This window comes from Aphidius gifuensis, linkage group LG3, assembly GCF_014905175.1.
Source record: "Aphidius gifuensis isolate YNYX2018 linkage group LG3, ASM1490517v1, whole genome shotgun sequence".
Classification (NCBI taxonomy): domain Eukaryota; kingdom Metazoa; phylum Arthropoda; class Insecta; order Hymenoptera; family Braconidae; genus Aphidius; species Aphidius gifuensis.
The window spans coordinates 12,988,521-13,012,491 of record NC_057790.1 but is presented as its reverse complement, the minus strand read 5'-3'; the positions used below and the strand labels follow the sequence as shown (position 1 = coordinate 13,012,491).

Here is a 23,971-nt window from a genome sequence, read left to right as displayed (position 1 = left end):
AAAATATTTTATACATAAGCGTCATTATCATAATATAATTGTTTATATCGAAAAAAAAAAATTTTTTTTATTTTATTGTCAATTTTTTTTTTAAATTATTTTACTATTTATAAATTTTTTTAGTAACAATCAATATAATTATAAACAATGTAATACTTAAATAGCAACGAAAAAAAAAAAACGAAGTTTTTTTTTACAAAAAAGAGTCAAGTATTCGAAATTGTCACTAAAATTGTAGGTATATTAATTTAGATATGACACTAGAAATTCAAGAAAAAAATATATATTTTTGACGCATGTAATTAACTCTGAACTATTGAAAAAAAAATTTTAAACTTGACCTCACCTGATGTAAAATATATGTCTTTAATACTGGAATTTTATTTGGGTAAAACCAGGTGGGGCCAATGTTAAAATTTTTTTTTTTCATAGTTCAGACTTAATTACATGCGTCAAAAATATATATTTCTTTCTTGAATTTCTAGTGTCATATCTAGATTAATATACTTACAATTATAGTGGAAGATTTGAATAGTTGACTCTCTTTTATAAAAAAAAACTTCGTTTTTTTTTTTTTTGTTGCGATATCACATTTTTTTGTGAAATCATTATCAGAATTACTAAATCCAGCCTCAAGATTATTGTTTTGTAAATTTGACACATTTACAAATTTTTTTTGAGTATGACACATACTTCACAAAAAGTTGTTACCAAAAAAAAAAAAAAAGAATCTCTCGATATTAATAAAATATAAAGAAGTAGAGAGAGATATATAGCGAATAATAAGAAAGTATGGGAGTGATAAAAATTTTTTTGTTCTTTAACGTAAAAACGCACAGTCCAAAAATTTATTTAATTTGTTATAACTTTACAAAATTTTTTCATATCAATTGAGTACCCGAGACGAAATTTAAGTTCTCAATTTGACCTTATAGGACTGCTTCTATTGTTCTCAAGTTAAAATTTTAAATAATAGTCCTCAATTTGGCCTTCTTCACCTTATGTTAGAACGAAGAGGACAAAATGTGAGTTGTTTTGTGTTTTTTTTTATTTTTAAAATTTTTCTGAAATAAAAAAAAAAAAAAAAACCTCATTTTGGCCTGAAAAGCCTTATACTGGAAATTTTTTAAGTATTGGAAAAAAATATGTTCTTAGAAAAATTTAATTTAAAAATAAATATATAATAATAAATATATGTATATGATTTTGCAAATAAAAGTTATTAATTTATTTTTAATATTACTATCCGTTTTATTCAGGATAAATGAATATAACATTGACGAGAAATAAATATATTATATAATTTCAACTATGTACTGTAATTTTGAGGTAAGATGCTATAGAAATTTAATGCACTGTACTAAAAATCATTTCATTAAAATCCTAGCATCTTACTTTAAAATTACTTTCAGTAGTAGAAATTTTGTTTGTTAAGTTTCTTTAATCTTTTAACAAAAAAAAAAAAAAAAAAGCATGACAAACATTTTAAGAGAAACCAATTCACATGTCACCCCGATGGCGCAGCGGTAGAGCGTTCGGTTTAGCAATCGGTTAGGTAGTTCAGTACGTAGGTTCGAGTCCCCTTAGAGTCATTTCGATAAGATTAGAAAATCTCAAAATCGGTTACGTAAAATCTGAAGATAATTTGATCAATCAATATTCGAATTTCTACAAATTTTTTTGGATAATTCCGAAATCCGTAAATATAAAATCTTTTTTTACAGTGCAGTCCCGTGCATCAAATTTTGACTGGAAAAGATTTTCAAGTACTGTACATTAAAATCATAGCATTTTACCTTAAATTTAAAGTGCAGTAGTTGAAATGTTTTCCATACATTCAAAGAAATTCAAGTACATGTGCTTGCACAACTGCTTCCACAGTGTAGGTTTTTTTTTTTTAATTTTCCTGTAAACTCACATTCTATTTTGAATTATAGTTAATCCTCATTTAGTCCTGCAACGCCTAAAACGACACTATTCGGCTCTTCCAGGCCTATTTGAGGTCTAAAGTTGAATAGAAAACTTTTTTTTTTTTTTTAAATAAGTACTCATTACTTCCTCTTAGAACTAAATTTAGTTTTCTAAGGCCAAATTGAGAACTAAAATTTCGTCTCGGGTATATAATATGGAAATAAATATATAAGTATAAAAATTAACATGTTGGTATACGTAAATATTAGGTCAAGTGTCAATGCGATGGAGGAACCGGTTTAGCGTTCCCCCTGGGTCACGTACGCAACTACCGTGCATTAATTCTATTATGCATTAATTCTATTCGCGAGGGTGAAGTCATCAATGGACGTCCTCGACCTTTAAGATCAACTAGACAATATAATACAATTTAAGTTACTGAGAATCCAGAAAGTTTGACGCCCATAAAAAAGTCGTAAAACTGAAATTCTAATGTCAGTTTGCCCATAATATATTGGACCCGGATATCATTGTATATTTCCTTCGATTTACTTTATAGCTGTTCTAAGAATTTTATATATATAATTGTTGTCACGAGGATTTTTGGGTAATAAAAATCAATAAATTAGAATCTGAGATGGGGATTGGAAGATTATACTTGTATAATACTATGTATAATACTATGTATAATCTGGTTCTTTTGTGTTAATTAATTAGTCTTGTCCAGACCTCAGATCGCTGTTTTCTACAGAAATCAAATAGCATTCTAAAATAATAGTAAGAATCAATTGACTTACAAGCTCACGCTAACCAATCCGTACCGCACGCATACCAACAACGTAAGAATAATTTACTATTAATAATCTTCATCTTTTCTATATATTTCGATTGATGTAAGATCATATATTGAATGATCATAGTAATAATTTCATTTACCTTATTTTGGTTTTCAACAATAAATATAATTTTAAGTTACATGCATTGGTATATTTTATTTAACTACAACCCTACAGTCATATAAATGTACGAGCTTCACCCGATCTTTACCTGAAAAGGACTGGATCAAAACGAAGCAGTAATAAATTAATTCCAGGTGCATAATCTGGAATTAACAAGTTTACTTTGAATATAGTAGTATCAGGGAGCATATCCCGATACGACGGTCGAGTTATTATATTTTTAATATAATAATTCAACCAATAATTTGCTTATGTTCAAGGAGCATATTCTTGACATAACAAATTATAAAAAATAAAATAAAGTATTAAACAATTTGGTTTTTTTTTTATAGCAAAGCTTGATACAATAGAATTTTAAATTATAAAAATCATTCATTTTTATCGTCATCATCATATTTTGAATAAATTTTTAAAAATTAGCGAGGGATGAGGTTACCTCTATTCAGTGTATATAAGGCTCGGTAGTGTTTTTGGGCTTTCATTTTTTTTTTTTTTCGGTATTATTATATTTTTTTTCTCATACTTGGCACGAAGTACTACCGTGCCTCTCGATAATAAAATATTCTGTAAATTAAAAAATCCCGAAATTAAAATATCTCTTTATTTTATTTTAGATTATTTTATATTTTAGTAATTATTATTTTATGTGCGCCCGCAAACTTGAAGGACAAACTGCGACGAACGACAGAACAAAACGGAGACCACCTCCTGCTTTTCTACGCCATCTATTTCCCCTCGAACCCCAATCGAACGAACCCAAATAATTTTAAAACCCTTATATATCCTAAACCCTTCCATAAACCTTGAAAATAACCTCAACTAACTTTCGACTGGACTAAATAGTGCTTTTTTCAAGCCTCATACGAAGTATTTTTGTTAATCACATCCAAAAATATGGCAGTCCGTAAAAAAGGAAAAAATGGCAACAAAAATAAAATTAGGATTAAGAAATCCATCTTCGGAAACTCGATCGCCCGCTTTATGGACTTTTTCTGTTATGAACAATAGTTTCTGAAGAAAAAAGGAAACCTAGAAATTAAAAAAAAAAATAAACATAAAAAAATAAGGTCGTATTTCAGTCCTATAATTAATTATAGATCTAACGAGAAAATTCAAACATTAGAGAAAAAAAAACTATAAAAAACATGCAAAAGAGATGAATTGTCACATGTTCGTGATCATCACGTTTAAATAAAAGCAAAAAACTTTTTGATATGAAATTTTTTTTTCGATTAATTTTTAGGATTTGAAAAATCGGAAATATATAAAGACGGCCCTTGCCGAAGTATTGAAAGTTTTTAATTTGCAACCCGTAACACGGGCATCAAGCCCCGACAAACGTTGCCAGATCTTTTTCTCGACTGGATTCAACTAATTCTTTCAATTTTTTTTTTACGGGTCTACTCTTCCAGATGAAGCTATTTGACTCGATGACTAGTTATGATGTGAGTGATCATTCTGAAAAGTATAGATAGCTTCAATTAAAAATATTAGCTAGAGTGTAAAAATTTTCTAATGCATACCCAAATTTGTAAATTTTATTGTTGAGTAATAAAATATGATTGTTAATTTTTGTTGTTATTGCTTATTATGTCACATTCTGGACTAGTATTCCTAGATTGATAGCCCTTGTTGATATGGCCTTTAGGAGTCACAACTTCTAATGATTTGTTTTTTTGTAATGGATTGCCTGTGTGAGTATTCTGTAAATTTAATTGCAATTTATTATCATAATAATTATAGCCCCCATCGCGCAAGAAGTTATGTCATCGCAGAAAGGGCATCATATCAAGAGAATACTTTCAAAAAGTATTTAGAAGAAAAGGGATTATCTTTTCACAGGTGAGCCAATATTTATTTCGTGTTGTATAAGTCTTACTGAACAATATGGGCCCAATGGCTGCTTGTCTGCGATGACATGAATTAACTTATTCCGAAACAAATGAAAAATTTTAGTTGAGAGCGTTTTTCCGGACAGAAATTGAATATACGACCATATAAGTAAAAAATCTAGCTAAGTAAAATAATGTAGATATCAATTGTTTGGCTTTAATCGAAGCTAAGTATAAGATCTAGCTAAGTGAACGATCTAGCTAAGTAAAATAATGTAGATATTGATTGTTTGGCTACAATTACAGCTAAGTAGAAAATCTAGCTAAGTGAAAAATCTAGCTAAGTAAAATAATGTAAATATTGATTGTTTGGCTACAATTACAGCTAAGTAAAAAATTTAGCTAAGTTTTTTTTTTTTAAGGGACTTAGTTTTTTTTTTTTGTAAAATTTTTTTTTTTTTTAAGTCCATTATTTTGAACTTGGCAAAACTAGACGAAACTTCCATAAAAGTCAAGTATAATTTCTGTAAAATAAGCCTACTTTAAAAATTTATTAAAAAATAACCTATAATTCTAACAGTACAGTAAGATGCATTAATTATAGCTCAAATCCCGTTCTCGAGATTATCGAGAACACAACGTAGTACCGCCTTCCCAGCCCTAGGTGTCACCACATTATTTAGCCCATATCCAACTTTTTTCCTCGTCTATTCCCCATCGTCTCGGTCCACTCTCTTCATAACGCTTTTTGTGCGCTAGTAAACCACATCAAAAAGTGATCAAAAAAAAAAAAAATAGAATATAATAGATTACGATGAGAGAAAAATGTCAAGTTTGAAGAAAAGAAGTCTTTCTAGTGAAAGGAAAGATGAAAAGTATAAGAAACTCAGACTTGAGTTAAAAAGAATGTCAGAAAAATATGACTAATTAGTTAAAAGAGGTTATTCATAAAAACATCCAGAACTTTCTGATGAGTCTGACAAAGAAAATTTAGATACATCTTGGAATGAAGAGGAATTATCAAATAATGATTCATCTGGTGATAAACAAGGTAAGTAAAAAAAAAAAAATAATAATGTATATAAATGAATAGATGAAAAAAAAAAAGTTTAGCGTCACCACGTTTTGAGCGTGGGCGCATGAGTTAGTTTGTCAGCCATTTTGGTTAAGCAAAAAAAAAAAAATAATAATAATAATGATGGTGATGTCAAACGAGAGGTGACACTTAACCAAACATAGATAACCTGGGTAAAAAAAAAAAAATAGAAATAATAATAAATAATTAACGTAGATCTTTTTCTTTCCATTATGTATAGATGTATCATCAATACAAAATTTGGAAGAGTCGCCACTTGCTTATGATGATGATGAACCAGTTAAGGTTGATAAAGTAACAAATGGTGTTGTAAAGACTGATGTTCCAAAGAAAAATGAGACTGAGCCTGAGGAAAAATCATTTCCTGAATTGGACCCAGATGTAGCTGAGGTTATGGAGGATGATGTCACAACAAAAGTTGAACAATTTGCATTTAATCCTCATTTTACATCAGTATGGAAAAATATTCTGGCAAAGGGTTTACCTAAAGAGAAAAGGGATGAGTACATAAAAAAATATTCGAGAAAAGGTAATTTACCAATTGATGTTCCACTCTTAAACCAAGAAGTTTCGTTAATGTTAGCTCAACACGAGAGTGTTAAAAAAAGAGATAAATATTTTGTTCGAGACCAGGAGATTTGTGGTTCGGCCATGGTGGCGATAGCACAAGGTCTTGTAAAATTATCTTAGCCTGGCTGGCAAGAAAACAAAAAAGAACTACTTGAAGATATTAAAGTAGCAAGTAGACTTGTTTGTGATTTGTTTTATCATTTGTCTAAGGCTAGAAAAGCCTTCATTTATCTAGCCGTTGGAAAAAAATTTAAAGAAACATTGGAAAAAACAGTGACAAATGAATATTTGTTCGGTTCGGAGGTGTCTTAACAAGTCAAGACAACCACGCAAATGGTTAAAGTAGCAGAGACTTTAAAAGGTGTATCTCAAATAGAGAAAAGACATAAAAACATGTATCAAAACAATTACCAAAATTCGGGAAACTTGTCAGGCCCGTCAGCAAGGAGATTCCAAGGGCAGGCGGGCGACAAGTTAAAACACCAGTCGAGATATCGATCAACTTAATACAACCAACAGTCAGCATACCCCAAGAACAAGTCAGCGTTCAGCCGAGACAACACCAAGTCATCCAGTCACCAATCATCCAACACCAACAACAACATCAACAACAAGTAATTAACCCAGTAAGTAAAACAACGGCAGATTAAGATATTTTGTAGATAGTTGGGCTAAGTTGACAGCTGATAAATTCATATTATCATGCGTCAGAGGTTATGAAATACAATTTGTGACAAATCCTTACCAAAAGGAAGTGCCACGTGAGCCAATATTAAAAGATTTAGATAAGATAAATATGAGAGAAGCTGTTGATTACATGGTAGGATTGGGTGTTGTTAGACAATGTCAAAAGATAGACAACCAATTTTTGTCAACCTATTTTTTGGTGCCAAAGTCAGATGGGAGATGGAGGTTTGTTTTAAATTTAAAGAAGTCAAATAAATTTATAAAAACTGACCATTTCAAAATGGAGGATGTTAGATCAGCCATAAAATTGATTGACCATGGGTCGTATATGGCAGTTTTGGACCTTCAAGATGCCTATCAAGATGCCAATGCACCACAAGAGTAAAAAGGATTTGAGATTTAATTGGGATGACAAATTATTTGAATTTCAAGTATTAGTATTTGGTTTGGCAACAGCTCCGTTGGTATTTACGAAGTTGATGAAACCAGTGGTTAGTCACTTACGTGGTCAAGGGTTAACATCAGTAGTTTATTTAGACGATATATTTTGTACAGGTGATACTTTTACAGAATGTAAAGAGAATGTATTGGTTACTAAAAATTTATTAGAAGCACTAGGTTTTTTAATAAATTACAAGAAGAGTCAATTAGAACCAAGTCAATGTTGTCAATTTTTAGGTTTTTTAATAAATTTAAATCCACCTGCATTACAATTACCAAAAGACAAAGAGACAAAAATAGTTCAGTTAATTAAAGAATATAAAATCAAGAAAGAATGCAAAGTACGTGATTTTGCAAAGTTTGTGGGTGTGTTGACAGCAGCAAGCCAAGCTGTTCCATATGGTTGGTTGTACGTAAAAGACTTTGAAAGACAAAAGTATTTGGCATTGTTAAGAAGCAAGGGCAATTATGATGTACAGATGAAAATATCACGTAAATTATCACCAAACTTCGAGTGGTGGGATGTTAATATTAAAGGTACAACAAACCATCGTAAACTAGGTAATTATGCAAAAGTAATATCAACTGACGCATCATTGACTGGTTGGGGTGCAGCTTGTGATCATGAAGTGATGAAGTGTTTGGTTCATGGGGTGATGATTTAAAACAAGCTCACATTAACCAACTAGAGTTAGAGGCAGCATATTGGGGTTTGAAATCGTTTGCCGACAAACTGGCTGGTTGTGAGATATTATTAAAAATAGACAACACAACTGCAATATCATATATTAATAAAATGGGTGGTGTACAATACCCTTACTTAAATAAAATAACCAAACAAATTTGGGGTTGGTGTGAGATGCGAGGTATTTGAATTTATGCCTCTTATATAACATCTAGTGATAATGTTGAGGCAGAGCAAGGTTCAAGATTTAATAATTTGGATACTGAGTGGGAAATTGCGACAGATGCATTTATAGAGATTGAAAGACTTTTTGGGCTACCTGAAATAGACTTGTTTGCGTCAAGATATAATACTAAATGTAAACGTTATTGTTCTTGGTCAAGAGACATGAAAGCCTATGAAATAGACGCTTTCAATTGTCATTGGGGGCAATTTTATTTTTATGCATTCCCACCGTTTGCATTAATGTTAAAAGTATTGAAGAAAATTCAAGCTGATAAAGCATTGGGGATTGTCGTGGCACTTAATTGGCCAGGTCAACCATGGTATCCACTATGGCAAAAGATGCTAGTTGGTGAATCGACAATATTTGAACCAACACCATATTTATTAGAGACAACAATATACCTCATCCACTGGCAGAAAAGCTGAAGATGATGGCAGGGATCTTGTCAGGCAGATCCTGATAAAAGCAAAGATACCAGAGCAAGTTGTACCTTTTTTATTATCATCAATTACGAATGGTACGTGGAAGCAGTATGCAAGACCATTGAAAGAGTGGATGGTATACTGTGACACCAATCAAGTGAACCAGTTAAAGCCAAAACGAGCAGAGTTATTGTTGTTTTTTAGTTAGTAAAGTTGAAGAAGGTAAACAATATGGTACAATTAACACATATAAAGCTGCATTGTCATTAATTTTGAAGGATAAAACTATTAAAGATAAGTACTTAACGAGATTCATGAGGGGTATATTTAAAGCTAGACCACCAAAACCTAGATATAAAGAAGTATTTGACTTAGAGCCATTGTTAAATGTAATAGAAGACTTATATCCTGTTGAATTGTTAAGTTTGTCAGATATAACATACAAATTAGTAATACTTTTAGCATTAGTTACAGCTCACCGTAAACAAACGTTGTCATTAATTAAGTTAGATAATATAACAGAAGTAAAAGGGGGTTATAAAATAAAAATAACAGATGCAGTCAAAACAACAAGACCAGGTGTTGTACACCCATTGTTGATACTGACTGAATTTAACCAGAACAAGAAATTATGTGTTGTTAAGACATTGAGAGGATATTTAAAGTAACTAAAGATTTAAGAGGCTGTGTTAAAGAGTTATTAATAACAACTGTCAGACTACATAAAAAAGCATCAAAAGATACAATTAGTCGTTGGATGAGATTAATGCTGAACAAAGCAGGTATATGCAAGACGTTTGCACCACATAGTCTGAGACATGCAGGTGCATGGTGTCTGAAAAGTCAAATGTATTTAATAGGTTTTATAACAGACCTATTATCAAAGATAGAAGTGAATTTAGCAAAGCTGTTTTAGGTTAAAAAGAAAGCCTTTTATTTTCTTTGTATTATTATTTAAGACCTATTTAGCTCTTTTATTATGCTATTATTTACTTATAGATGTAAGTTTGTTAATAAAGATTATTCAAAGTAATATTAGGGACAAAGTAAAGTGTAAACAAGTAAATAAATAACAAAAAAAAAAAAAAAGAAAATGGAAAAATATTTGGTTTTTTGTCTGAAGATCTACGTTGTGTTCTCGATAATCTCAAGAACGAGACTTGAGCTACAATGGACCAATCGAACGAGCCGCCGCGTTAATCTTCGTTCGAAGAGATTAGAAAAGCCCACCCAAGTCTAAGCGCGTTGAACCCTCAACCCCTAGAGTCTATCCCACTGTGAACGATATGAAGAATGTGGACCGAGACGATGAGGAATAGACGAGGAAAAAAGTTGGATATGGGCTAAAAAATGTGGTGACACCTAGGGCTGGGCACGTTGTGTTCTTGATAATCTCTTCGAACGAAATTATTGCTATAATATCGGTCCATTTTTCATTTAGCTAATCTCAACCCTGGTGAAAATAGTATGGTATATTATGTCATAATATGATATAAAATTTGGCGAGTTATGTCATAATACTCCTTATTATGCCATATTCCGAGATTTGAGGTTTCCAGAGTTTGGAAGTATCGGAATTCAGGCCCGTGGCACCCCGAGGTGCCCCCCATGGCGGCTTATTGGCGGTTATAGATTTTTCTACTATTCGTAATTTTTTTTTATTTTATGCAGTTTTGGCTTCAAAATAAGGGACTTAGTTTTTTTTCGTGAACTTTCTGGAATTAGGAAAAAAACTAAGTTTAACTATGGAATTTCCCTTCACATTTTACTTGAAGACTTGAGACTTTTTTTCCGTGAAGAGCAAAATTTTTTACTTATCCGCGAGATTTTTTACTTAGCTGTAATTGTAGCCAAACAATCAATATCTACATCTTTTCCTTAGCTAGATTTTTTGCTTAGCTCAATTTTTTATTTAGCTGTAGTTGTAGCTAAACAATCAATATCTACATTATTTTACTTAGCTACATTTTTTCTAAGTCCAGCAAATTTCACGAAAAAAAACTAAGTCACTTATTTTGGAGCCAAAAGTAGATAAAATAAAATAAAAATACGAATAGTAGAAAAGGCAATAATACACAATAAGCCGCCATGGAGAGCACCATGGGTGCCACGGGCCTGAATTCCGGTGCGTCCCAGAGTTTATTGGAAAACGCCGGAATATCTGAAGGCAGGAGGGCCATTAGCATAGTTTTTCAACCAAGTGCCATGCCATATATCACTTTATATCTCGAGAAAAGTACTAAAAAATGGCCGCCGAGGACTATGCTGAAAGAGCTGCGTGCTGCACAGATCTGCTAACTCCTCTCGTTTTTTTCGATACAGTTACAACATTAAAAAAATACAACAATTATTAGGTATGTTTGATGGGTCGTCTTGGCTCAGTTCCGTCCAAGAAGGCTAGAAATACTTAGTATATTTCTAGTCTTCTTGGTTCCGTCTCACTTATAGCACTTTTGTCGTACGGTTAGTTGGAGAACTACAGGTAATAGAAAAAACTGATTGGGGCATTACTTTTAGTTCTCCAATTGAACGTACAATTGAAGCGCCTTTAGTGAGACGAAACTGAGCCGAGACGACCCATCGAACTCACCAACGGTTGGCCTTGTTAATAAATTTGTTTGTTTATGATACACATATATGGTACATGGACGAATAAATGAAAAAAAAATAAACTTCCCTCATCCCTGTGAAGTTAACATACTACCACGTGAATATGAAGTGGTAGACGTTAGAGCGCTTTCTGGCGATGTTACCCCGTGATTATAAAGTTATTTTTAATGATATTCCACGTATTCTCTCAGTGTATTATATATATATAAGAAGTAGTTGTGACATGACACATGCGGAAAATTTCATAACATTCTTAAGTTGGGGAGCTTACAAACATTGCACTTTAAAGAAAAATTTGATTTATAAGAAAATAGAAAATAATGAAATTATTTATTCTGTTACCTGAATATTGTTGTCGTGGATATGATCAATTCGTGAACGACCATCGGATTTCATCGTTTTATTATAATCACCATTTTTACTTTTTCCATCAGATGTTGTTACGCGTGACTTATTCAATTCAAATTTGTTGAACGAGCCGGCAGTTGATGAAAACGTTGTTTTAATAGTTGGTGATTTTGATCTTGATGTAAAACCAAGATCACTCCTTTGCCGCAGTGGACTTGATATAAACTTGGTTTGACATAAAGGGCTCTGAGAGGGTGTATCACAATGCTGACGTTCTTTGCCATTGATATGTTGATTCACATGATGAGATAGTGGCGAAGGCGAATAATCGTTAATGATTTTTCTCGGTGTTGGTATAGAATTATTGTACTGTTGTTGATTTTGAAGTGATTGATAAATGCCGTTATACGGCAAATTTGAGATTGAACTTCTGCGTGTTCTTGGTGGTGATCTGAAATTTTTACATAACAATCAACTAGACTAATCTTTAAAGGAAAACTATTGATAGAAAAAAATAAATTATGTTTTAGATCCAGCTAAGTCATGAGCTTTTACATGTTGTAGATCGCAATTTTGTATGATTTTGTCTGTGATTATCTTTGTGATCACTCAATAAAAAATGGAGTCAAAAAAGTGATTCGAAAAGTGATTACACAGTAAACACAAATAAAATCATAAAATAATTTGCATTAATCAATCAAATTAGAATGTAACCAACAAAAAATGCGATCAAGAAAGTGATCACTTATAGCATTTGTATCATACCACATATCCGAATTTACCACGATAATTTAACGAGGGTTGTATGGCCTTATGTTTGATACAGGGCTATCAAAGGATGTAGGACAATAGGTTGTGAGTTGACAGAATAGAAATAACACTTCAAATGAATCCAAACACTGTGACTTGAAATCTAATTATATATTCACTTTATTATGAGACTAAAAAATAATTAACAGTCGTGCTTTATGAGAACAGAAATTTTCGTCCCGTCATGTACATGCGCTCGTGGCTCGTTGGGAAAGTCGTTAGGTTTAAGATATCGTGGTTTGCGTCGGTCAAGGGTTCGGTTCCCCTCATAGGCAATTAGTTTAGGAAAAAAAAATATGGTTTACAATGTAAAGTTGCACTGTAAATGTGAAAAAAACTGTGAAAAAAACCAGAAACTTAGAAAAAATAACGAAGTTCCCCCGCCGGGAATCGAACCCGGGTCTTTTGCTTTCCGGGCAAACGCCTTGACCACTAGACCACAGGGCTTCTTATTTTTTCTAAGTTTCATCAAGTTAACTCCGACGTCCTTCTATGCGTCAATTCATTTTTTTGAAAAAAACCAGAAACTTAGAAAAAATAACGAAGTTCCCCCGCCGGGAATCGAACCCGGGTCTTTTGCTTTCCGGGCAAACGCCTTGACCACTAGACCACAGGGCTTCTTATTTTTTCTAAGTTTCATCAAGTTAACTCCGACGTCCTTCTATGCGTCAATTCATTTTTTTTGTAATTAAATAATTTTTTTATTTATTTAAATCAGTAGTAATTTACTTTTTGAACTGAATCTAATTTTGACTTGATAGAAATCTTTTGGTTCTCAATTCAAGACACAACTTGATTATTTCCAAGAAGCCCTGTTCTAAAATTTAGAACTGGTGTTCTTGAAGTGAGAACAAAAAGATTTTTTTAAAGAAGTATGCGTCTAAATTCAAGGCCGATTTGGATTATTTCCAAGAAGCCTTGTTCTAAAATTTAGAACTGTTGTTCATGAAGTGAGAACAAAAAGATTTTTTTTAAGAAGAATGCATCTCAATTCAAGACTTTTTTAGCATTTATTTCAAGAAGTTTTATTATCATTACAAAGATAATTTTTCTTTTTTCAAATCTGTTTTAGGTTCATTTCAAATCTAAATCTGTCATGTTTCAAGAAGTTTTTTGTCTTTTAACCAGAAGTTTTCTATTCATAACAAGAACTTTTTTTCTTTTCTCAAATCTAAAAATTTCCTGGAACAAAAGTTCTATCTGAACTTTTTTTTTCAGTGTATTCATTTTTATTTTTTTAGGGAATTTTAATTTCCTATTGTTTTTGCTTTCTTCTGGACCCCCCCCCCCCCTCCCCGAACCATGGTAGACACCCGCCCTAAAAAATTTTCTAAGTTAATCTCAATACGATAGATATGAAATTTTATAGATTTTATATCAGTAAATATAAAAGAAAATATAGAAAAATCAATGAATATAAAGAAAAAATCGATAAATATGGGAGAATATCAGTACACGGAAAAAAATTTACCGTAGATTTTACTATGGTACCACAGTATTCGAGAAACATCGGTCAACTAATATATTTTTTTACATTAAATATTACGAAAAATGACAATGTGATGATTAAAAAATTGCAATGGACCATAGCAATGTTTAAGATTTCGATTTTTTACTTTGTATAAAATAAAAACTGCAACGCAACATGAAATCTTTACAAATTCAAGTTGAAAAAATTATAATGCATCTTTTTAAATACTACAATGTACCATAGTAATTTTTATAAGTTTCTAATTTTTTCTTGATCACATCATTCAACTTGCTGTGCATAATGTATTTTTTACAATAGATATGTTGAAAAAATTCAAATGTCTTTATTTAAAAATTACAGTGCACCATAGCAATTTTTTATCTGCTACTTGTCGCGATGATCGTTGTTATCGACTGCAGTATTTAAAAGTCAATATTCCAATGTGTTCAGTGAAAATTGAAATGGGCCATAGTAAAAAAAAAAAATCAAATAACTGCGCGTCAGTTGAATCTGCGCATCGGAAGATCCAGATGTTTTTTTGTTGTCTGCATTTGTCGATAATCGACACTTTCTGTCAGACGTGCACAGACGTGGTATAATAAATTTCAATGGCGAAATGTTTAATGTGTTTTATTCAAAGTCAGTAGTGTTATACTTCCATTGAAGTTTTCATGGGATTTAAAAAGTAAAGTTATTTTAGTTTATAGGTGAAATTTTGATAAAAAAAAAAAAAACTTAATGATATCATGAGACCCGGTAGGTCGTTAAAGTTGTTCAAAAACGAGAGACTGCCGGGGATATATGTCTTTTAAGTTCGTGTGTGTGGCGTCATTTATTTATAGTCAAGTCCATATCTTTTGATTTAGCAATCGAAAAAAAAAAATAACAACAGTTTGACTATATAAATCGAGGTTCCTCTTTCAAATGAGCCTATTATCGGATTTTTCGGTGCCTTATTTAAAAAGATATAAATATATGATAAACCGGCCCCCCGTTTTTTTGTAAAAAATAAATTTCTGTCGATTTTGTCGATATTTGAAGTTTTTACCAAGTTGGCGTCCTGTATCTGATAAATTCGCCCCAGAATATTGGTTGCTCATCCTGCTCTATCTGATTAGCAGTATGTCATATGGCAGCGAAAGTTTAAAAATGGCGTAGCGATGCTGCGCGCACCATACCTTGTTTTTTATCATTTCCTGTGATTTCTAGGGCCTCTCATTATTATTACTAATCAAAATAATAGTTGTATGAAACGACTCATGTTAAAGATTGTAAGTACATTAGTTAACAAATTAACATTGGCAAGCACAAATGTGGTTGCGTACGCTGGTTATTGCGCAGGATTGTATTGCGCAGGATTGTATTGCCAATATTTTTGAATCACTATATTGCTAACATCCTATCTTCCCAATAAGTGGAGCTTCTCTGGAGGCAAGAGCGTCGACGATATGTCCTTCTCTTTTCAGAGCAGTAAAAAATGAGAAAGAGTAGGGAGCGTAGGGAGGGTTCGGATTAACTCGACAACTCACTAACTGACCAACACTATTTTTACTTTCTCACGTATATTAATAAAAAAAAAAAAATATTTTAAAATAATTGAAATAACTAAATGAAAAAAAAAAATGAATGAAAAAAATTATTTTACTTTATTCAATATTTATTATTCAAATAATATAATTATTCGTACATTCAAATATATAGGTATTTATACATATGTATACAATATACATATACATATGTATACATTGTGTTGGTGAGTAGTCGACTTAATCCGAACCCTCCCTACGCTCCCTATTCTTTCTCATTTTTTACTGCTCTGAAAAAAATTAGCAATATAGTAGTATTACATATATGGTATTAAACGTATGACATTGTCAGACATTATCGTCAAACTATCTAACGCTGAACACTGCCTCAAAATATTGCGGTAAAACGTTTGGATATTGCTATATTTTATTGTTGTGTGTGTGCTACTACGAAGTTGCCATATTTTATTAAAGAAAAAAACCAATCAACGAATTTTGAACTCTTCAATTGTCAGTATTTGTAATCATTGTTGAAATAATACATATACAATAATAATACATAATACATAAATAACAGTATTTTATAAGAATATTATTGATACATAGTGTATTAGCTTTCAGTGTCTGTACTTTTTACCAAGTTAATTATAAAATAATAATATTTATTGATGATAGTAATATATAGAGCTTTTAGTGCCCCTAATTTATACCAAGTTAAATCTCGATGCGATCTGAAATACTTCTACGAATCCCCAGTCGGTATTTCAGATCATAGTGTGACGAAAATTATTCACCAATCAACTAGTTGATAAAATTCTAGCTATTGTTGGAATAACATTGATAAAATAATTGAGAAATGATAATGTTTATTGATGATAGTAATATATAGAGCTTTTAGTGACCCTAATTTATACCAAGTTGGATCCCGAAGCGATCTGAAATACTTCCAAGAATCTCCAGTCAGTATTTCAGATCATAGTGTGACAAAAATTATTTACCAATCAACTAGTTATATTAAATTTGTAGCTATTGTTGGAATAATATTCATTGATGATAACCATATATAGAGCTTCTAGTGCCTCTAATTGATAAAAGATTAAAGACCGCAGCAAGAAAATAATTGGTGTATATACCGAAAAACCTAGCTTCAGACAGTATTTTAGATCGCAGTAAAGTGACTATTGATAGATGGCGTAAAACACCTGCGTGCGCCGTTTGTTGATAAATTTTTTAAAAAGATACCTTCGTAATGGTAAATTAACGGCCTTGCCACTAAAATCGGTATCACTCTGAACTATATAAATTTCTAATGGATTTTTTATTTTTTTATTTCACTTATATTTTTAAAATTATTTTTTTATTTTTTTTTTTTTTGGTAATACAATCATTCATAAATTGATTTATTATTTTTACTTTTAAGCTGAATGTTTAAACAAAAGAAGTGGAATAATATACAAAATCAAAAATATAATTTTGTAAAAACAAACTCGATAAAGTTGTTCTTTACGTTAGCTTAGTACTACTGTATATACTAAATTTTTATTCAATTTAACAAAAAATAAAAATTCAAAACAAACGATGATAAATAAGTTAGGAGAATTAAAGCTGCCTGTGTTAAAAGAAATAAAAAAAGATCACGTTTTATCCTTATTACACAAACAAACTTTAACGCCGCGGTTTTCTTCACAATTCCAAGATTAGGTTTTTCAGACGAAAACTTTCCAGCAAAGATGCAATTTGATGATCAACAATCTCACTATTTTGCATATATCTTGTTATTGGATTAACTTTTCAGCTTGTCTTTAGATGAGCTTGATATTAGATTTTTTGGTATTTGCAGGGTATTTCATATAAATTTTTTTGGAAACGTAAATTATATTTCTGTTTTTCTGTATTTTTTTGATAACTCTACCTTTCATTATAGTTATCACAACACTAGTACAGCTGTAATTGAGTTGCTGATGAATAACAATCAATAAATCAATCAATGCAAACGACAAATATTCTTGTTTACCTGGGATAGGCATAAAGAAAAGATTTTTTAATTTCTTCATTTTCAATTTAAAATAGGCTATTTTGGAGTTACATCACATATTTGAGTCCTCTTAAAGAAAAAATTTGTCAGCTGTACCTGATTAATAATCAAAAAAAATTTTTGTCAAATACGCCCTGGTAGAAATATTTCTCCGACGTTTCTCCAACTTTTTCCAACTTTTCTCTCCGCCACCTCTTTACGAAAATGACCCATAGTTGGAGAAATGGCGGACAAATTTCTCCAACCTTTTTCCAGCCAAAAATTTACTCCATTTTTTCCCAACTCTTCTCCAACTTTTTTCCGCCATTTCTTCAACCTGAAATTTACTCCAACTTTTTTTCAACTTCTTTCCAACTTTTCTCCAACCATGGGTCATTTTTGTAAAAAGGTGGAGAAAGTTGGAAAAAGTTGAAGAAATATTTCTACCAGGGCGTGCATACGATATCTGTTTTCGAATAATTTGACGTTTCTATTGAAAAATTATTTATTCGCATGTGATACAATATCGAGTCTTAGATAAAAGTATTGTCGATTATTTTGAATGGACATATCATGAAATTATATTAAGTCTTAGCTGTCTGTCAACCTGATCTTGGAATTGTGAAGAAAACCGCGGCGTTAAAGTTTGTTTGTGTAATAAGGATAAAACGTGATCTTTTTTTATTTCGATTTTATTTTTCAAACACAGGCAGCTTTAATTCTCCTAACTTATTTATCATCGTTTGTTTGAATTTTTTATTTTTTTTGTTAAATTGAATAAAAATTTAGTATATACAGTAGTCCTAAGCTAACGTAAAGAACAACTTTAACGAGTTTGTTTTTTACAAAAATTATATTTTTGATTTTGTATATTATATGTAACTTTTTTAACTTGCAGTATTTTTTTTTTAATCTATTTTTTGCAAGTTTTGAGGTCAAGTTTTGTCAAAATAAGTTCATGTCAAAATATGATTATTATTATTATTATTGCTGTTGCTGTTATTAAATTATTGCCTAAAAGTTATCTGTGCATTCATTTGATTTCTATTCCATTATAATTACTATCTATTTACCCTGCACTGTGCCCCCCCCCTCTCCATGAAGGGGGGAGAGAGCACGGTGCAGGGTAAAAAAATTTATAACTATTGCAAAATTTGCTGTTTGCCTTGTTAAATAATAATATTCACTTTTTCAAAATTTACATCGTCAATTTCCAATATTTAGTATTGCCTTTATAAATTTTTCATATGGCCATTTCGAAAAATACTATGGTACAATGCTAAAAATTCAAATTGCCGTTAGGTGGCGCTCATCGAGAAAAATTGCTATGGCCCATATTGAAATTCAATACAATTCCCCCACGTTTCTGAGTTGCTGTGGGCCATAGTAAAAATCGCGGTGTTCTTTCAGTGAAAAAAAACGAAAAAATCTATCCGTGTAAATATGAAGGAAAAATCACTGAATATAAAGAAAAAACCGATAAATATAGAAAGATATTAGTAAATATGAAGAAAAAAGCGCTAAATATAAAGAAAACTCTCATAATTATAGGAAAATATCAGGGAAATATCAGTCAATATCAAGGAAAACTTACTGAATATAAAGAAAAATACGATAAATATAAAAAATATCAGTAAATATGAAGAAAAAATCACTGAATATGAAGAAAAAAACTATACATATGGGAAAATATCAGTGAATGTAAAAAAAAATGTAGAAAAAAATAGAAAAATATCGAAAAAAAATCAGTGAATATAAAGAAAAAAACGATAAATATACGAAAATATCAGCAAATATAAAGGAAAAATTACTGAATATAAAGAAAAATCGCTAAATATAAAGGAAAATCCGATAATTATGGGAAAATATCAGGGAAATATGTGTAAATATCAATGAAAACTTACTGAATATGGAGAAAAATACGATACATATAGGAAAATATCAGTAAATATAAAGGAAAATGTAGACAAAAATACGAAAATATCAAAGAAAAATCAGGGAATATAAAGAAAAAACGATAAATATGGGAAAATATCAGTAAATATCAAAGAAAACTCACTGAATATAAAGAAAAATACGATAAATATGGAAATTATCAGTGAATATGAAAGAAAAATCACTGAATATAAAGAAAAATACGATATATATAGAAAAATATCAGCAAATATTAAGGAAAATGTAGAAAGAAATATGTCAATATCAAAGAAAAATCAGTAAATATAAGGAAAATTACGATAAATATAGGAACATATCAATTAAGTTCCTCTCCCCCTCTCCAACCATAGTAGATCCCGCAAAAGTTTCTTAATTAATCTAAACACGATGAAATCGGAAAATATCGGGGAAACATCAGTAAACATAAAGGAAAATATAGAAAAATATAGCAAAATATCATTAAACTTGATTTATTTATTATTAATTTATATTCATTTTATATATTTTTTTTTGTTTGTTGTTCAGTACAATCGATACGTAATTTTTGAGTTAAAAGAAATGCAATATTCATTGTTAATCGGAGAGTCAAATCCCGATCGAATAGGTGTCGACGCATCCGCTAGGGTTATGGAGTAAAATAAAATTTGAATAAAAAGAATCCCGCAAAAGTTTCTTAATTAATCTAAACACGATGAAATGAATCATCAAAACATAAAGGAAAATATAGAAAAATATAGCAAAATATCATTAAACTTGATTTATTTATTATTTTTATATTCTTTATATTTTTTTTTGTTTGTTGTTCAGTACAATCGATACGTAATTTTTGAGTTAAAAGAAATGCAATATTCATTGTTAATCGGAGAGTCAAATCCCGATCGAATAGGTGTCGACGCATCCGCTAGGGTTATGGAGTAAAATAAAATTTGAATAAAAAAAAATCACACTAAAAGGTTTTTATTTTGTTATTATTTTTTTTGTTTATTGTGAAATTAGCTGGGATAGAGTGATTTTTTAATTTTTTTTTTTTAATTTGTTAATTTCTATTTTCTCAATTGGTCAAATTAAATTTATTTCTTGATGATCTTTATTTAGTATTTTACACAACAAAATGGTCAAGTGTTCGAAATTGTCACTATACTATGTAGTTGTAAGTATATTAATTTAGATATGAATACAAAATTCAAGAAAGAAATATATATTTTTGACGCATGTAATTAAGTCTAAACTATTAAAAAAATTTAAACTTGACCCCACCAGGTTTTTCCTAAATAAGATTTTAGTATTTAAGACATATATGTTACATCAGGTGGGGTCAAGTTTAAATTTTTTTTTTTTTTTACGTAAAGTAGTCCGTATGAGGCTTAGAATACTCGAAGCAACACGTATGGGCCTGAAAAAAATAAAAGCAATATTTAAAGCAAGAGGGATGGGGCTAAAAAAAAAAATAAAGCAATACGTATGGGGCGGAAAAAATTAAAGCAATACATATGCGGCTTACAAAATAATTATTTCTTATTGTTTCCTAAGTTAATCACACTCTAATAAGTTGACGGTGCTCCGCAATACAAGTAAATTTTATCTATCTATTTTAAATAGCCTCATACGTATTGCTTTATTAAAAAACCTTATAAAATTAGTTCATGCTATGAAATATTAATACAAAATAATTATTTCTTATTGTTTTCTAAGTAAATCAACATTCTATAAAATTCAGTGACCAAAAAACCTAGGCCCCCAGAGACCTCTTATTCACCCCTGCCTGTATTCAGCTATCATCAGTATTTGAATTCACGAGGTAATAAGGTTTTCTGTGAATTCTCTCAATTTATTTATTAACAAATTGAACAAATTATCTGTATATCATTATTTTTAGTATTATTTTGACTATAATTTTTGGTTAAAAAAAAACTCACGGAAAAAACCGCGCAAATCGCGGGTATGCCCTAGTAAATTATAAATAAAACAGTATAATATTCTTTCATAAATATTTATATTAATAGAACATGATTATAGTAATAGAACAAATTTTTCTCTTTTCAATTGAACACAACCTGTTTTTTTCATTAACATAACTCGGAAATATAATATTAAATGGAAAATAACCATTAAAAACTAATAATTTTAATTAATTCTAATACTAAATTGTTATTGTTTTCATTGTTGTTGATGATGATGAAATGAATCATAAATGATTTCGACATCAGACTCGGAAGGATCATACAAATCATAGTTTTGCTGTTGTTATTGTTGTTGTTGATGAAAAGTATCATAAATTATGTTAACATCAGAATCATCGTCAAATGAGTCATATAAATCATAATTCTGTCGTCGTTGTTGTTGTTGTTGTTATTGCTGCTGCTGTTATTGCTGTTTTTGATCTTCAACTAATAAAAGAAATCAATATAATATTTATATTATAAAATTTGTTATTAATTTGTTGTAATTAAAGGAAAAATAATAATTACCATTTGAGAAATATTTCTCTAATTTCTGATAAATATTTAGAAGAATATCGTGTCTTTTCAGTCACTTGAGGATCATTAAGATTTTTATCCGGATGAAAATGCTTGATATTTTCTCTATATATCATTTTTAGATCCATCAAGCTTCTGACGTTGTTGAACAATGCTCTTATATCGTTTCTAAAATCATAATGCGATATGTTGGAGCCTAAAAATATAAATAAATATAATACAAATTTTGATGGAGCACACTAATTTCTTTCCATTTGGTTTATCAATGACTGCTAGAACAACTAAACCGTAACAGGAGCAATACTAATTATATTTATATAATTGTAATGTAAATCATGGTTCATAACAAATAGTTCACGTATGTATACACCAAACAAATTTGATTGATTTCAAATACTACTTCTGTACTGGATAAAACAATTTTTTTAAACATATGTACACTCTCATTGTAACAACTTGGTGAATTATGTACACTTGTATCAATAACTTTATTCGGTAATTTCGAAAGTACTTCAAGTTCAAGTGCTGAACAACCAGCTTTAAAAAGTACATGTGCGATTGTAAAATCTTCAAGTACTAATTGTTTATCTGGTTTTCCTTTCTTTCAGTACCATAACTGAAACCAGAAAACACAACAGATGACATCGTTTTTTTCTAAATACAATATATTGTCACACTCGAAAAAATTTCTAGCGAATGCCACTGTAGACAGTTCAGTCACAGGAGTATAGTTGCAGTCACTATACGTATAGTGACTGCAACTATGAAGTATAGTGGCATTCGCCAGAAACCACGAGTGCAGCATCTGATGATACATTGGTGTTAATATATTTTTACGTGTTTTCTGATTCATCTATTGCTTTAAGTAATACACGTGCATCTTTATTATGTAAATAATCAAAACTAGTTTGTCCAAGATATAAATGCATTTTTTGATTTGACGTTAGTAATGCCTCAAGATCATATGCTTTCATACGATTTAATTTGAGTTGAAATGGACAGCCTGGTTCTAAATGACGATATATTTTATGTTCAATAAAACCATTTCCTTGCCGAAATGTAAAGAATTTTTGAAATTGACGTTTTTGTAATTCAGCACATGTAACACGTCTAATACTACGTAATATTAGCTCATCTTCATTTTGTGAACACTTTCTTTTATAAAGTGTTAATAATTTACGTATTTTTTTTCAACTGATATTGGTATTGTTGATATAACTTTTTGTAGCTCAAGAAGTGGTAAACTCAGATCACGGAATGAACCTATAAGTTTTTCAATCAATTCACGTAATCTTGGCAATCAATATGGATCTGATAGATAATAACCAGCTAATATATTTTTCTAATGATGCACGATATTTTTGGTGTAGAGCATTTAGTTTTTTTGGTATTGCTAATACCAAATCCATCACTAATGATATTGGTGATGGAAATTGTCCAGTATATTCTTGTGCTTGTGTACATTGTTTTCTCATCATATTTAACTTATTGATTAATTTTTTTTTGATAGTTTCAATTTATCTTTCATTAATATTTAATTGTGATAAATAATTATTTTCAACCGAATCTATAATGTTTTAATCAAAATAATTCACAGTAAAAGAGAAGTATTGCTCACCTGTATATTTGTCTGATGTTCAATGAGATAATTCAATATATCGTAGTCAAGGAAATAAACAGTTAATAGAAAAAAACAAAAGATAAATAAATAAATAAATCAATTAATTAATTATAATTGACTACCTTCATCGTGTTACTTTCGTTGCACCCATCTTTTGTTTTTTTTTTTAACTACCCATTCTAAAGAAGTTTCACTTCAAAAATTTTTTTGTATAAATTTTTACAAGTTTGTTTTTATTTTCTATTTTTTTTTATAAAAAAAATACAAATGTATCATTAATGAAGTCCATTATAATGTTTAAACAATTTAAAACAATAAAAAATGAGCAAA

The 23,971-nt window shown here is 30.2% G+C and overlaps 1 protein-coding gene across 1 annotated transcript in view; it reads right to left on the bottom strand.

The window, feature by feature from the left end:
* Positions 1–550: 550 nt before the first annotated feature.
* LOC122851980 (GAS2-like protein pickled eggs) overlaps positions 551–23,971 on the bottom strand; it is a 57,610-nt gene continuing 34,189 nt past the window's right edge. Inside the window, 2 exon segments of the mRNA XM_044151521.1 lie at positions 551–4,573; positions 11,782–12,238. Of these exon segments, the coding sequence (XP_044007456.1) occupies positions 4,436–4,573; positions 11,782–12,238 (595 nt within the window). The 3' untranslated portion in view covers positions 551–4,435.